General features: G+C 42.6%; 1 protein-coding gene across 2 annotated transcripts in view; it reads right to left on the minus strand.

Annotated features, from left to right (window-relative positions):
- UVRAG (UV radiation resistance associated) overlaps positions 1 to 16,787 on the minus strand; it is a 115,609-nt gene that overhangs the window by 74,498 nt on the left and 24,324 nt on the right. For both annotated transcript variants that reach the window (XM_068395242.1, XM_068395243.1), the window contains 2 exons: positions 16,371 to 16,445; positions 9,343 to 9,428 (listed from right to left, as the gene is read on the minus strand). In XM_068395242.1, the coding sequence (XP_068251343.1) occupies positions 9,343 to 9,428; positions 16,371 to 16,445 (161 nt within the window). The remainder of the gene's footprint in view (positions 1 to 9,342; positions 9,429 to 16,370; positions 16,446 to 16,787) is intronic.

The following is a 16,787-nucleotide window of genomic DNA, read 5'->3' on the forward strand; positions in this document are numbered from 1 at the left end:
TTACAAATACCTTAGGGGCAGGTGTCAAGGGGATGGGGCCAGACTCTTCTCAGTGGTGCCCAGTGACAGGACAAGGGGCAACGGGCACAAACTGAAACATGGGAAGTTCCATCTGAATATGAGGGAAAACTTTACTGTGAGGGTGCCAGAGCCCTGGCACAGGCTGCACAGTGAGGGGGGGAGTCTGCTTCTCTGCAGATATTCAAAACCTGCCTGGACCCAACCCTGTACAACTTGCTCTGGGTGACCCTGCTTTGGCAGGGGGTTGAATTGGATGATCTTTGAGGTCCCTTCCAACCCCAACCAGTCTGTGATTCACTTTTCATAAAATCCTCGTTCTTAAAAGACTTTCAGGTATCTGTTAGAAAACTCATAGAATCACAGGATGGTTTGGGTTGGAAGGGACCTCAAAGATCGTCTAGTTCCAACCCCCTGCCATGGGCAGGGACACCTTCCACTACACCAGGTTGCTCCAAGCCCCATCCAAACTGGCCTTGAACACTGCCAGGGAGGGGGCAGCCACAGCTTCTCTGGGCAACCTGGGCCAGTGGCTCACCACCCTCACAGACAAGAATTTCTTACTCAGATCTCATCTCAATCTCCCCTCTTTCAGTTTAAAACCATTCCCCCTCATCCTGTCACTCCATGCCCTTGTAAAAAGTCCCTCTCCAGCTTTCCTGTAGCCCCTTCAGGTACTAGAAGGTGCTAGAAGGTCTCCCCGGAGCCTTCTCTTCTCCAGGCTGAACAGCCCCAACTCTCTCAGCCTGTCTCCAGAGCAGAGGGGCTCCAGCTCTCTCATCATCTTCGTGGCCTCCTCTGGACTCGCTCCAACAGCTCCGTGTCCTTCTTCTGTTGGGGGCCCCAGAGCTAGACGCAGCACTGCAGGGGGGGTCTCCCGAGAGCGGAGCAGAGGGGCAGAATCCCCTCCCTCGCCCTGCTGGCCACGCTGCTGGGGATGCAGCCCAGGACACCGTTGGCTTTCTGGGCTGCAAGCGCACGTTGCCGGCTCATGGTGAGCTTCTCATCAACCATCACCCCAAGTCCTTCTCCTCAGGGCTGCTCTCCATCCATTCTCTGCCCAGCCTGTGTTTGTGCTTGGGATTGCCCCGACCCACGTGCAGGACCTTGCACTTGGCCTTGTTGAACTCCATGCGGTTCGCACAGGCCCAGCTCTCCAGCCTCTCCAGGTCCCTCTGGATGCCATCCCTTCCCTCCAGCGTGTCACCGCACCACATAGCTCGGTGTCATCCCAAACTCGCTGAGGGCGCGCTCAATCCCACTGTCCGTGTCGCCGACAAAGATGTTAAACAGGACCGGTCCCAATCCCGACCCCTGAGGAACGCCACTCGTCACTGGTGTCCACTTGGACATCGAGCCCTTGACTGTAACTCTTTGAGTGTGACCATCCAGCCAGTTCTTTATCCACCGAGTGGTCCATCAATCAAGTCCATGTCTCTCCAATTTAGAGACAAGGATGTCGTGCGGGACGGTGTCAAATGCTTTGCACAAGTCCAGGTAGATGACATCAGTCTCTCTTCCCCTATCCACCAGCGCTGTAACCCCATCGTAAAAGGCCACCAAATTTGTCAGGCACGATTTGCCCTTAGTGAAGCCATGTTGGCTGTCACCAACCACCTCCTTAATTTCTGTGTGCCTCAGTATAGTTTCCAGGAGGAAAATTATTTAGCTAAGCATCAAAAATTATTTAGCTAAGTGACATGCTCCGTTTTTCATCAACTCTAATAAAGCCAGAAAAAAAGAGGACGGGGTTATGACTTCTAATCTAATTGAACATTGCTTCACTGATACGGTCTTTCACATGCCGACTCAAATAAAGAAGAATAAAGCTATTTTTGAAGTTCTGCACAGCTCTGTGTAATCACTCTTCTAAACTGTGCTCTCAAACCAAATTTGACCAAGAGCTAGCAACGTGCTTATCACGCTTAAAATCTGCCACTGTAGAGGTGTTTTATTCCATGTGGCATATTAGGGAAGCTGAAGATAAGAGCAGCAGCAGAGCACTAACCCTGCAGTTAAGTTAACAGACAAAAAAACCCACCTCTCTCTTATGCTTCATGGACTGTTTCAACTTGCTATGACCCATGCTGCTCTCTTCTACAGATTTTGGCATAAGTCAGGCTTGTAAATTGACTCTTCTGATGACTGATTAGCCTCAGTTTCCATATAGCTTAGCACCACACAAGTAAAATGCCTGGGAACAAATCTGTCCAAAAGTCTGATCCACAGATCAAAATCCCTACGGAACCTCACAAAAAAACCTCAGTTTCCATCACCATCACTGCTTCCCAGGAAGACACCACCCCACAATTCCAGCCCACGTGGTTTTTAGGCCAAGAGAGATGACACTTGTTATACTTTTCATCCATTTCTGTACTGCTTATTAAAGCATACAGAGGCACTCGAGAGGTCCAATTACAGTTCATATTTATTTATGCTGGCCTTAGGCCACCTGGGTTTTCATCTCCAAAGCCAAGGGGATGCCTGCCTTGTCTTGGCTGCCTATATAGCACAAAGAGCCAAGTCTTCCAGGTGGAAATCTTTCCTAGTTACAAACATCAAGCCCAGCCATCACAGAAAAACAACCACACTTATCACTAGCAAAGGGAAGTTTTAGCAGAGGAACTTACTGATTTAAGAGCACAAGTCAGGCTAGGAGGAATCCCACTACCCATTCCACACCCGAGACGGCCTATTCCCACGTCTGCTGGGAGGGGGGGATGGCAGCAGCAGTAGCAACATTAAATTCTGAAAGTCTGCAACTTGAGCCAGCAACTTGATTGTTAAGATACTCACAGGAAATGCTAGAACAAGGAACTGCAAGAGCATCAGGCTATTAGTGACAGCCTTTTCCTGCCACCTTCACAGGATGTGGCACTGCTCCTACTGCAGGAACATCCATAACTACAGCATTTACAGAGGTTTTGGTTGCGGCAATGACTTGGGATCCTTCTCTGAGGAAAGAGCAGCGAAGGAAAAAGCTAGAAACAAAAGACTTAACTGTCAGTGCACACTTTAAAATGAAAAAAAAAATCTTTTGTACCTTTCCTTATCTCTAAATATCACACAGAATCACAGAATCAATCAGGTTGCAAGAGACCTCGGGGATCATCGAGTCCAACCATTGCCCTCACACCACCATGGCAACTAGACCATGGCACTAAGGGCCATGTCCAGTCTTTTCTTAAACACATCCAGAGATGGTGACTCCACCACCTCCCTGGGCAGCCCCTTCCAATGGCTAATGACCCTTTCTGAGAAGAAATGCTTCTTAATGTCCAACCTGAACCTCCCCTGGAGAAGCCTGAGGCTGTGTCCTCTTGTCCTATTGCTAGTTGCCTGGGAGAAGAGGCCGACTCCCACTCTACCCTTCAGGTAGTTGTCGAATATGATATGCATCTACCAGCATCCTAAAGGGAAGAGCGTAGCAAAGAACAACTCTCTATTTCCATGCAGTCAGAACTGCAGAGGCTGAAGGTTGAATCCTACCTACTGCACAGCTCCACAGAGTTCACTTTGCATGGAGATGAGGATGGAAATAGAGGAACTCCAGGGAAGTTCAAAAGACAGTACAGCTTTATGTGGCTTACCTCTGCCTGTGTTATAAGATGCTGCACAACAGAGAGCAGCTGACAGCACGTTTTCTTCCTGCTTTCCCTCCTTATCACCCCACCAAACATTTGGAAGCCTAAAGCTTGGAATTGCTGCTTGCAGCAACTATACAATAGCAAAGTCTGACTGAGCTACTGGCTGTCAAAACAGGACACTCTGGCATTGTTCAAGACTGACTTGTCTTGTGCTTCTCCTTAGCTATAAACAGGTCAATGTACCCCAAGATATACCTTAGCACAAAGCAGTTTAAGCCCATAAAAACTTAGCTCACTCCATCATTCCCCACTCAAAGAGCTTATGAAAACCAGCTTCAAGTTTAGCATAATTTCCATGTGTTAAAAATAGCTGCCCAAAGGCAGTTACTACATTTGGCATGTGCAATTCCACTCTCTCTGTAGTCTCAGAGAAACTACTCTGAGCTCCTAATGATTTTTTCAACACTACAAGTGCTCACGTTGACGGTGTACTTTTGTCTCTATTTCTAGTTTCAGTGGTCAGCTTGTGGAAGTTCTGTTCATTCAGTAAGACTGCTAATAAAGACAGAAGAATTTAAACACACAACCAATGTATTTGTTAAAAAGTTTCTTTCCTAAGGTGGGCAGAGCTAAACAAAAGCTGATTTTATATTGTGTCCTATGTTCTAGTCTTGGTCACTTAAAATAGCTGATATTAGCAACCTCTCAAGGTTTCACACTGCAGAGAAACACTACCTACATTTGTATTCTTAAATAATAACTCTTCAGTGCTACGACATGTGCTCCTCTTTAAATAAACACTTATATTACAAATGGCAAATCCTGAAACAAAGCCTGTCACCTGAAGCATACCCCTGGCCTATGATTATAACACAGCCTCAAGCTTCGCCAGGGCAGGTTCAGGTTGGACATTAGGAAGCATTTCTTTTCAGCAAGGGTCATTAGACATTGGAAGGGGCTGCCCAAGGAGGTGGTGGAGTCACCAGCTCTGGAGGTGTTTAAGAAAAGACTGGACATGGCACTTAGTGCCATGGTCTAGTTGCCACGGTGGTGTCAGGTCAATGGTTGGACTCTATGATCCCTGAGGTCTCTTCCAACCTGGTTGATTCTGTGATTCTGTAATAAGAAATCTGAAGACAATGGCATATTTTAAGCCATTGGGACATGAGACGATGTCTAGTAACTAATATTTCTACTTGTCATGTATCAACACACCCAATGTTCAACAGTGCCTAACCTAGAAAGTAGTAATTAGTTGCTAGTTCAGAAGTTGAGCTCTGGTCCTCCTCAGAGCAGTATCTTGTCACTGGCAATCACTGAACCTGGGCCATCATTGCTGTGATGTGAAATACAGGGAAATTGTTCACTTAATGCTATGGTTTGAAAAGTCATGTTTACCTGTCCAGGGCACTGCAGCCAGATTTATTTGCTTACCACCAGAACTGTGAGAACCTGTTGTTTTTAATGAAGGCACAGACTGTGTGGTCTCTGGAGTTGCTTTAGTTTTCAAGATTTAATCCACTAGATCAGACGCACATGTGGCAGCAGCAGAGGAAGCCCTATAACACCTAGAAGTATTATTTAAATCAACTTCAGACAGATTAGATATAGCAAGATTACAGCAGTTGCCTGGAGCCAGTGTTTTCCTCATCTCCAGCACTCTGTACCAGTATCAGATTTTGTTGTTCTTAAAAAACAGTATTTTTTTAAACAAAAATACAACCAAAATGTTTTCAATCTGCACTAACTAGCTGGCCAAATAACACAAATGTGCCATCCCATCACTGAAGGAATGGTTAAACCATATAGAAAGAGGTTTTGACAGGAGAGAGAAAAATATAGGAAGAAAAACTTCAAAGGGGCGGGTTTCACTAGTTCTTAGAGCACTTTTTGTCTCCAGGCAGAATTTGAGAGGATTTCAGGTACTTACATATCTAAAGGCACAAAAACTATCAGCATGCCAATTGCTCTAAGTGTCACAATACCATGAAAAGCTGTTGTAGAATACAAGATATTCCATATTCTGTTTAGGAACTCAATTAAAATTTTAACATACAGGATTTTAAGCCCTTTCTTTAGTGATTGCCAGCACATCCCATCTTCCCAACACCACTTAATGCTGAAAGGTCTATTTTTCAAAGTGTAAAGAAAAGAAAGGATAGAAAACTAAGAGAATACTAAATATAAATCTATTCCCATTAGTGCTGCAAACGTGCTGAGAGCTTGATTATGGAGACATGTCCAGAACATGACCTCAGACGTATTTGGCCCATCCTGAGTGTTATGTGAAAGGTGAAACGTGTTACTCCATAACCTATTACTACCAGCTACATAATATTTAGAAAGCCTTTAAGTGACCTCTTTTCAGGAAATCTGACAATATGGCCAAGGGACAAAAAACCTCCAAATTTTAGCTTTACAGTTGGGGTGGTTAATTTTTGTTAGTTAGCCTTTTTAAAACAAATGGCTGGGAGAACATTCGTCACTTCCATATGGCATAAATAACTTATTAGCACCACTACATTTGCCCGAGGATCTTGTCCCTGCCCCAAAACAAGAAGGCTCATGAGCTACAGAGGTGCAGAGAACTTCCTTGTGTAAAGCTGAGCTGTCTGGGTACTTAAACTTTTCCTCCTGCTTAATTAACTTGTAAATCCATGCAATTAAGCATCTGAGCACACAGGCACTATTTTAATCCAACACTCAAAAAATTTTCTACTGTTCACACACTCTGGCATTCCTAATTAACTTTTTTAATCAACATAATTTGAGCCAAGCACGTGCTTTTCATTAGGGCCTATTCACAAGCTTCAGGTTGAACATTAGGAAGAATTTCTTCTCAGCAAGGGTCATTAGACATTGGAAGGGGCTGCCCAGGGAGGTGGTGGAGTCACCATCTCTGGAGGTGTTTAAGAAAAGACTGGGCATGGCACTTAAGTGCCATGGTCTAGTTGACATGGTGGTGTCAGGGCAATGGTTGGACTCGATGAGCCCAGAGGGCTCTTCCAACCTGACCGATTCTGTGATTCATAATTTTTAGCTATTCACTTCTGAGAAATAAAAAAAAAAAAAAAAATTCTTTCCCAAAATGCAGTTTTGATAGCAGAGACCAACCATAGAAGTTCTCATTTTGCAGATTTTCAAGAGTTAAGGGTTGAACTAGAACATGCTCTCTCCATCTTTACACTGTACAGCTGATCACAGTGGCTAATCCACACCTGGCAGCATGGTACCATCAGAGTAACTGGGATGCAGATACCACCATCATCAGGACTTGCTTCCTCTTTTTGGAGGAGTTTAAACAAAGCCAGTACAAGCTGTTCTTCATATTCATGTGTCGTGAAAACATTAGGAAACCACATGTGCAGCTTGTGAATTTTTACTACAGACAAATATCATATCATGAGAAAGTCTTCAAAATGTGGGATTTATGTGACCAGATGCAAACCTTTACGGTGTAGACACCTCCCTATTCTCTTTATAGCCAATGGACAGGAGCAGGCAGACAGCAATTCATTTCCTCCCAAAGTACATGTCCTGTCAAATGAATCACAACTCAAATTATGCCCATCTCTCTTCTGGTTATAAGTGGAACATGCTCTCACAAAAACTATCTTTGGAAAAAGTTCACAGGCTAGTTCCTCAAGCCTGGGCTCCTGGCAGAGGTGGCAAACCAGACTGCTTGGTGGGAGAAAAAGGACACATGACAAAACGAGACTAGAGATTATTTTAAAAGAAATAAACACTATCACCAGTCTTTGAGGCTAGATATCAAAGGTAAGCAGCAGTAGAGAAAGTGTTCCTGTAAAAAAGCAGAGTTAACATGAGAGGGAGTAGAAAGGATTCAGGACTACATGGAGGACTTTGCCTCGGTTCCCAAAGAACTTTCCTGGCTAGGAAGGAAACAGACAATAATAGCACCTGGGTATGGTCACAAATTATAACTCCTGACTTTTGCTTCAACTAGACAATGCAATATATTCTCCTTGATAAGATACATAGAATCAACTGAAATATAATCAGCAGCAGGCGTGGTGCTGAGGACTGGAAAAAAACTGTTCCTTTTAGGACAAAGCAAAAAGAAAGGAGGATGTCTTAGCTCAGAGGCAAGGCTAAACAGGAGCTACGCCCAACAGCATGCCTAGAAATTGTGAGAGACAGTGCCTGGACTCTCACCTTCCCAAGACTGAGCAAAGCACCTGGCTCCAGTAGTAATCAGGTTTCAAACCAGCACTGGTGAGCATCCAGCAAGGGGAGCTTTATCAAAGCTGACATCTTCATTTCTTGTCAGCTTTATGACAGACAGTCAGACAGGTTCAGAACAAGGACCCCAGTTCAGATTAGACAGGGTTAGACAGGGCTCCAGTTGGTCAAGTTCATGACCAGCCGGTATAACAGTGAGTGTTTTTTTCTGGAGCGTGCTTCATACTACAAAAGTGCAAAGGAAATGTGAAAAAAAACATGAACAAAGCAATCGGGATGACCGGCACACATTTTCTTCTTTCTATTTAACAAAGACTTAATGTTGGGTAGTATAAGAGCTCTTTTCTAATGAACTGTGCCAGAATGGAACCAGAACTTCATAACAGGCCCCCTGGTTGTTTTCTACTAAAAGTACAAAGACAGACATTTAGAAAGCAGCCTTTACTTTAAATATGCTTTACAGAATCAAGAAACAGCATACTTAAATTTTAAGAGAGCTTATAAAATAAAGACTTCTGAACAAGCAACCTCGAGTTAACTTTTCCTACCACTTTCTTCACTGTAGAATATAGAGCTGAAGCTTCACACAGGCAACAGTGACACCTACTGCTAACACCATCAAATGGCTTCAACTTTTACAACTGATAAAAAAAACAAATGCATTTTTCCAAAGACACTTGAAAGTCTATTAAACATTTCCTTCTTGAAGGTTTCCTTTGTAGCACATCTACTGCTATCACTGCAGAACTGAAGTTATCAACCTGTCTTGTAGAACGCCTTTTAGATACAAATTCCTCAAAACCAACCTACTGACAGTGTTTAAACCTCTATTATATTTCCCCACAGCTAACATTAACTATTATAATTAAAGCAGATCTGAAAAAGGCCTTTTTGTTTACCTTCACACCAGCATTTTGTGTTTTTCACCACCAGAGGCACCTAAGTAACCACCCAAGAGTGCAGTTACCATACCTTTCTTACACCATACATGTGTTGGAATAACTGAGTTCTGACTATGCAGTGCCTCTTTTCTGGATTACAAGGGAGAATTATGCAAAAGGTAAATTCAATTCAGTGGTTCAACACTAAAACAACACACTCAGGTGTGTAGCTGTTTTATTTCAACTACAGCATCTTTCTACCAAGTTAAGTTTTGGCAAGTTGCCTTTTTTCCAATTGCTCTAATTTATTTAAATAGATTTTATTTTTGTTGAGGAGAAGAGAGTAGGAGCTTTCCACAGAAGCTCTCTAACAGAGAAGCTCCATGATTTCAACATTTGCAGGGCAAGTCCGTGGGCTAGCTCCACAGCCAGCTCTAGTTCAGAGCGCTCAAGCATCCACATAGCAGAAGCCTAGAGACCACCAAGGAACGTACATCAAGGCCCATCTCCCCGCTACCAGCAGTAAATCAGCACTACCAAGGTATGTCCCCTGCGTGTTCCAGTCCAGAAGGGTTTTTTATATTTGGAAAGGCTCCTTCCACACATGCTAAAGAAGTTACAATAGCTACACAGAATATTCTCAAAAGCCTTACCTAAGCAAAGAGAAGACATCGTAAGAGTTACGAACACAGTTCTGATCCACCTGGAGAAGACTATTCTTCAGGGTACCTGAGTGATCCTTAAGGCAAAGAAAGAATGTTAATTTAAGAATCAAAAATTTTTCCATCTTGACTAAAAGCATGCACTTTTGATAGGAGAACAAATTATCTTGCATTTAATGTATTTTAGATCTGTCTTCATACAGTTTTATGTACAGTAGGTAGAAACAATTTAGGCGGTAATAACACAAGTCCAAGTCTGGCCTACAACAAAACTTACCTATAAAGACGTTAATGACCTATCCTTTTATCTGTATTCTAGACACAGAGTGTTTTCTTGAACTTTAGCATCCACTACTGCACAACTTTTATGCACAGAAATACTCAAGGATGCAATTTACAGTACTGCCATTCTTCAGCTTGAGATCTGAGAGCCTGTTCAGTGATGTGCTAGAGATGCACAAGACCATCACATAAAGGTCTATTCTTTATCCATGCTGTAATATGTTTAAAAGATCAAAGCAATCTTACTTTTGAATGATGTGAACAAGTTTCTGGCAGTTACAAAAAAATGTATGTCATTCTTAAGAGATCAAAGTGTATATTCTGCACAAGAGGCATCAAAACAGTGACAGAAAAACAGCCATTCTTCATGCTGCAAAGGTCAGTTACGGAGCTTTTCCGTATCAGGCACAGTCACACAAATTCCTAGAGTTCAGAACTGTTTCTCCACATGATAAAGCAAATTCTAAGGAGGTCAAACCACCTGGCAGCATTGTCAGAAACGTTATGGATTGTAGGAAAAAAGGCACTTATTTTAGTGTATGAAGTAGCCCCAGCTGGTACACGTGATCAGTTAATTCTCCAACAGTGATCCAGATGTACTCCGAGTACCACCATTCCTGCCTACGAATTCTTTCCTGCCTCAACTGTTTCCATATAGATGTTGAAATGCAGCTACGTGTCAACACCTACCGACACAACTGTGTTAGCCACCAATGTGCAGCAGACATTCCTTTCCACCAAAAATAAGGTTCCACCTAAATAATTGTGAGACCTACGCACTACGTTATGCATCATATTGCAACAGAGGCACCATTATCAGCAGCTGTCTCAGCTCCTCATTTCCATTCTCAAGATGTTGGATCCTACATGCTGAAATCCATACACGTATCCCCTGAAAAAATACCAAAATAAAGACATCTTAATGACTAAATGAATCACAGGATGGTTTGGGTTGGAAGGGACCTTAAAGACCATCTAGTTCCAAGCCCCCTGCCATGGGCAGGGACACCTTCCATGTGTCAGCTTCCACCAGACCAGCTGGTTCCAAGCCTCATCCAACCTGGCCTTGAACACTGCCAGGGAGGGGGCAGCCACAGCTTCTCTGGGCAACCTGGGCCAGGGTCTCACCACCCTCATAGGAAAGAATTTCTTGCTAATCTCTCATCTAAATCTACCCTCTTTGAGTTTAAAACCATTCACCCTCATCCTATCACTCCATGCTCTTGTAAAAAGCTCCTCTCCAGCTTTCCTGTAGGCCCCCCTCAGGTACTGGAAGGCTGCTAGAAGGTTTCCCCAAGCGTTCTCTTCTCCAGGCTGAACAGCCCCAACTCTCTCAGCCTGTCTCCATAGCAGAGGGGCTCCAGCTCTCTCATCATCGTGGCCTCCTCTGGACTCGCTCCAACAGCTCCATGTCCTTCTTCTGTTGGGGACCCCAGAGCTGGACGCAGCACTGCAGGGGGGGTCTCACGAGAGCAGAGCAGAGGGGCAGAATCCCCTCCCTTGACCTGCTGGCCATGCTGCTGGGGATGCAGCCCAGGACACCGTTGGCTTTCTGGGCCAAAATGAACTAGGGCAGTGGAAAACTGAAAACACACAGCTATCGGCATCACCATTTTACATCATGAAGTTGATGTCGTTTCAAGAAACACTGTTGTCTTCAGAAAGTGAAGTGTAAAATTTTTCAGAGAACAAGTGGAGTGGCCTAGAATAACCAGTTTCAGGAGGGAAAGAATTTGGAGCAGCAACATATTTTAGTCTTTTCTTTTTCCCCTGTACTACAGTGTGTTGAAAGGAAATTCCCAAAGTCAGACACTAGTGGTCTATACAAACTGTTCTACCCTGAGGAAGCTTGCAATGGAAGGGTTTCAGACTTAGTTATTAAATAAGTTTGCCCTTTGAAAGGGGAGTTTGTCTACTTCTCTGCCACTGCATTCCTTAGATTCAGGCACGTGTATTTGTAAACACACAATAAGGCTTTGCTTGTGTGAAGTGGCCAGGATATGGCCAGTTGAAGCTGTGACAACAAACAAAAGCATATGTGGGGAAAGACTCTACCTGCATTGATGGAGATCACACATTGAGGAGAGAGAGAGATGCAGCTTTCCAAAGATAAGGGTCCTTCCTGCTTGATGGCTAAAAAAGTAGCTACAATTTAGTGTACCTGAAGAATATAACTTATTCTTCTGTTCCCCCATATCCTTGACCACAGCCAAATACTCTGAGTTATGGAGAGTTGTATAGACTAGTTCTGGTTTTATTTCTTCACGAAGACAACAGAAAGCCTGCCATTAACTAAAAGTTATACTTGCTTCCCTAAATGCACTTTCTGAAACGATATCACTGGAAGAGCAAGGGCAAGTCTTATCACGTAGTAGCACCAAGCATAAAATGGTTGAAAGAAAATTTAAAAGCCAAGAAGGCACTGAGGAAACCAGAGAAGGAGAAATCTGTGTTTAGGAAAGCCAATATAGCAGTCAGAACTGATTTTGTTGAACCTGGGTAGAAAGTGGTTTCACACACAAGCGTGCAGTCTCAGACAAAACTAAGTAGATTCATAAAACTGCTAAAGGACTGGGAATACTTTAAGTCCAGGCTTCAAAAAGATCTCTGAAGCTCTCATCTATCTTATTCAAACATGAGTCCAGTTCAAGGAAATTCACTGTATGATTATTAGAGAGGATGAAACAGAGAGGAACAAGTACTTCAGTGGTTCCATGCCAGAAAGGAAACAGGAAAATAAACTGGACATGTTTGTGACAAAAGAAGCAGAATCCTGCCGAAATCTTCTATCAAAATTACTTCATAATTTACTACAAAATAATAATAAAACCAACTTGAAATAAAACAGAAGTTGGAGGTACAATTATGTGAAAGTCAAATGTAATTAAGAACAAACCAGCTATGTTGGCAGAACACACTTGTATTTACACTGAGAAGAAAAGCTGTAAACGCTAGAAGACGAGTTACATGACCACTGTCCAACAGAATCACAGGATGTTAGGGATTGGAAGGGACCTCGAAAGATCATCCAGTCCAATCCCCTGCCGGAGCAGGATTACCTAGATCATGTCACGCAGGAACGCGTCCAGGCGGGTTTTGAATGTCTCCAGAGAAGGAGACTCCACAGCCTCTCTGGGCAGCCTGTGCCAGTGTTCGGTCACCCTCACTGCAAAGAAGTTTTTCCTCATATTTATGTGGAACCTCCTGTGTTCCAGCTTGCACCCATTGCCCCTTGTCCTGTCAAGGGATGTCACTGAGAAGAGCCTGGCTCCATCCTCATGACACTTGCCCTTTACATATTTATAAACATTAATGAGGTCACCCCTCAGTCTCCTCTTCTCCAAGCTAAAGAGACCCAGCTCCCTCAGCCTCTCCTCAGAAGGGAGATGTTCCACTCCCTTAATCATCTTCGTGGCTCTGCGCTGGACTCTCTCTAGCAGTTCCCTGTCCTTCTTGAACCGAGGGGCCCAAAACTGGACACAATATTCCAGATGCGGCCTCACCAGGGCAGAGTAGAGGGGGAGGAGAACCTCTCTCGACCTGCTGACCACACCCCTTCTAATACACCCCAGGATGCCATTGGCCTTCTTGGCCACAAGGGCACACTGCTGGCTCATGGTCATCCTGTTGTCCACTAGGACCCCCAGGTCCCTTTCCCCTACACTGGTCTCCAACAGCTCTGCCCCCAACTTGTACTGGTACATGGGGTTGTTCTTGCCCAGGTGCAGGACTCTACACTTGCCCTTGTTATATTTCATTACATTTCTCCCCGCCCAACTCTCCAGCCTGTCCAGGTCTCTCTGACATCTACAGATGTCAGACATCTACACTAAAGCAGTAACACCCTTCAGGGCTCAGAAGGCACACACAAAGGCTTTGGAAACCTCATTTCCCATCTTTTTTCTTGCCATGAGCTAAGTATCCATTGCAGCAAGAAAATTGCAACTTGAATATTACCCAAAGAAAACGTTCATTTTTTTTCATTGCATATTAGCAACAGCCAAATTGCTGCTGGACAGAAGAGATGGAAGAAAGGTAAAATTCCAACTACCTAAATATTGCCAAGGATACAGAATTTAAAGGCTTTCTGACATTCAATAGAAAAAAAAGTGAAGAGTCATTAACAACAATAAAGAGGCCCTGGGTATGGTTCTTTTATTCTGTTAAGACAATAATTGCTATACTATAATTCCTTGCTTGCTTAGAATTTCTCCACCAGTATTACTGCTAGTTTTCTGCTCTGCTCCTTTATATGACAGGAGTTTCCTACAAAGCAAGTATTTCGAGAAGAAACCTGCATTTTGAAGGTTTCCTTAAATACAAGTGGGCTTGAAGGTTCTAAAACAGCAGCTAAAGTGCTGTAAGCTTCCAGTGCATCGATTTTAAATTAAACAATTTAGCAATCAGAATATTCCTATTTGAGCATGCTGCTCTTGCTGGTTTTGTTTACCAGGGAAATACCCGTTTGATCAATAAATCTACAATTTTCATCAATAAAAACAACAGTTGTGACAGTCCCTAATGTTCCCATCCTACTTCAGTTTAATCTGCTACAATAGCTTTTAGGCTCCCCCCTCTCTTTTCACAGGTTAAGTTCACAGGGCAGAAAAATGGGAATTTGTATTTAGTTCCAGATGGATCAAGCAATGCTCAGAAGTAAATCTACAGTGTGTTTGGAAACTCTGAGTTCACGAAATATTGCCAGAATGGTTTAGTCAGCTTCCAATAATTTTCTTATTTTGGCTCATAAGTGATCTTAATTAATGACAAAGACATTTAATACACTAATAAAGTGCACTTTATTGTAAGATTTATTAAATCTACTTTGGAAATTTAATTTGTAGTCCAAAGAATTATTGAAGTAACAAGGGTTATTTGGAGCAATGGGGAAAAAAAAAAAAAAAATATAAGAGTACCATACCTTAACTTTGGTCATACTGAGATGTGCAGAAATAGAGGACACTTCCAAGATGGACTGAAGTGTCTTTGTACACGAGGTTTTCATTAGACTGCAAAATGGTATTTGTACACATCTATTTTCACAATGAGGTTTCATATGTGTCAGTGCAAAGAAACTAAAACTGCTATTGCATCCCTGTATTATCTCAAAAATTGAGGCTTATGACTAAGATGTGTTGAAGTATTATGAAGATCCATCACCACCATCCATAAAGAAAAAAGCACCCCAAGAGATCAGAAAATACCCACGGAACCAAGCACAAAAGCTATTGTATTGCAGTTTCCACGGGATCAGAGCCACACAGCTAACACCAAAATCCCTTCCTACCAAAGATTTCAGGTGGCACTTAAATAATATTTAGTATAATCACCAAAGTGGGACTGTATAATATAATATATTATATTTAGACTATTCAGCACTGACATGAAAATTATAAAGCAAGACCAACTAAGAGCAGAAATACCCCTCAGGTGCACATAGTTTCTGAAGGTTACAGGAAGAGTTTGCTTGTGCCAACTAGTTTGGCTTGAATGGCAGATAAATCACTTAAATACAGGAGGTATGTGCTATACAAGAAGAGATTTAGGTCAAGGAACTGACAAAGAAAGCAACTGGAAGCTACAGAGCAGGGTGACAAAATAAATTTCTAGCTTTTTCAGCCAGAAAGAGCTGAATAAATTATAGGGAAGGAGAAAGGAGATTATTTGTGCTCTACATACATAGGCTACGACTGTATTTGCACTTTGCTACAGAGCATGCACAAGAACCAAAACCAAGAGGTACTTTTAAACCTTATGAGCCAGGAAGCAAGTCCATCAGAAAAGGGGATAGCATTGCCATCACTGAATTCAGGCCCAAATTATTAATACTGAAATCATGAAAAACTAGAATTGCATCCTGCTTCAGGAAAACTGAGTTAACAGCACCAGAAAGCAGAGTCTGAGCTGTGCACCAAACCATCTACAATTTGAAAGATGATCATCAAAATATCAAACACAGTTTGGAGGCTTGCATACAGCCAGAGAGTTTTGCACCCTTGCTCCACTCTCCCCGTGGCTACCCGTGTTGCTGACTAGAAAGTCATTTTCAAATCCCCACAAGACTGGACTTGTTGGTTGTGGCTAATGTGGAAACTGTAGCTGTGTGTCAAGAGTCGTGTTCTCAGCCAGGGAATCCTTATCCAACCTATCTATACCACAGTAGTGCCACCAGCAATTTGGGATTAAAAAAATACCTGTCAACTGCGCTATTTACAATAGGTAAGTTTAAACTTTTTCGTCATTGATCAGCATTGCCATATAATTAATTTGTCTGCGGTCATAATATTGGCAGAACAAGCACAAATACTACAGCAGAGTCTTTGGAAAAAAAAAATCATGGGGTGAAACAGTTGCAACACAGAGCAAATAAATAGCTTCCCATTTAGAAGCTACAAACTCTGGTTTTAAGGGTGAGAACCAAATGAGTCTTAACAGCCACATTATTTTCAAAACGTTCTATGTTTGAATGAAGTGTCTGTCTCAAAGAATGAGGTCAAGGCTCATTTTCAGTAACCAGGTTTTTTTTGGACTTAAAATGCTATGCTTTAAGTCTTCCCAGAACAGCTCAGATGTCGGTGCAACAGAGGCGAGATAACAGTTCTTACCTGTCATGTCAAAAAAGTATTTCTTCTCAAAACTAAGCATTTTAATGTTCTGAGCATCCCAGTGTGAAAAGGAGTTGAATTTCAGCTTGCCACCAGTATTAACAAGCCAGAACAAATACGAGACACCCTTACCTTCTGTTCAAATGAAGCTCCGTAATAACCATCATTGAGACCAAAAATAATCTCATTCGGGTTTCTTGCATGTATCTGTAAGAAAACAAATCATTTTATGGTCAGCTTATTTTGACTTTACACTGCAAATGAGCATAAACTGCTCTGTTTGATAGTCAAATGCAGTTTTTCAGCACCTGTAATTCCAGACACACATGAAATCTAAGAGAAAACTGAATTTAACCATAGAAAACGCATTCGCTTCACAGCTTTAATAACAGCCACTGAGCATGTTGAGACATTCTACCTTGAAATCAGAAACACTGGCCAGAGTATCTTTCCTATTGTTGCATTTCCAGATGACAAAAATAACTGAGAGACCAGGAAACTATTCAAAGAGATAAGTCTCAAGAACAATTAGCTGTCACATGATATTAC

Source organism: Nyctibius grandis, chromosome 2, assembly GCF_013368605.1.
Source record: "Nyctibius grandis isolate bNycGra1 chromosome 2, bNycGra1.pri, whole genome shotgun sequence".
Lineage (NCBI taxonomy): Eukaryota > Metazoa > Chordata > Aves > Nyctibiiformes > Nyctibiidae > Nyctibius > Nyctibius grandis.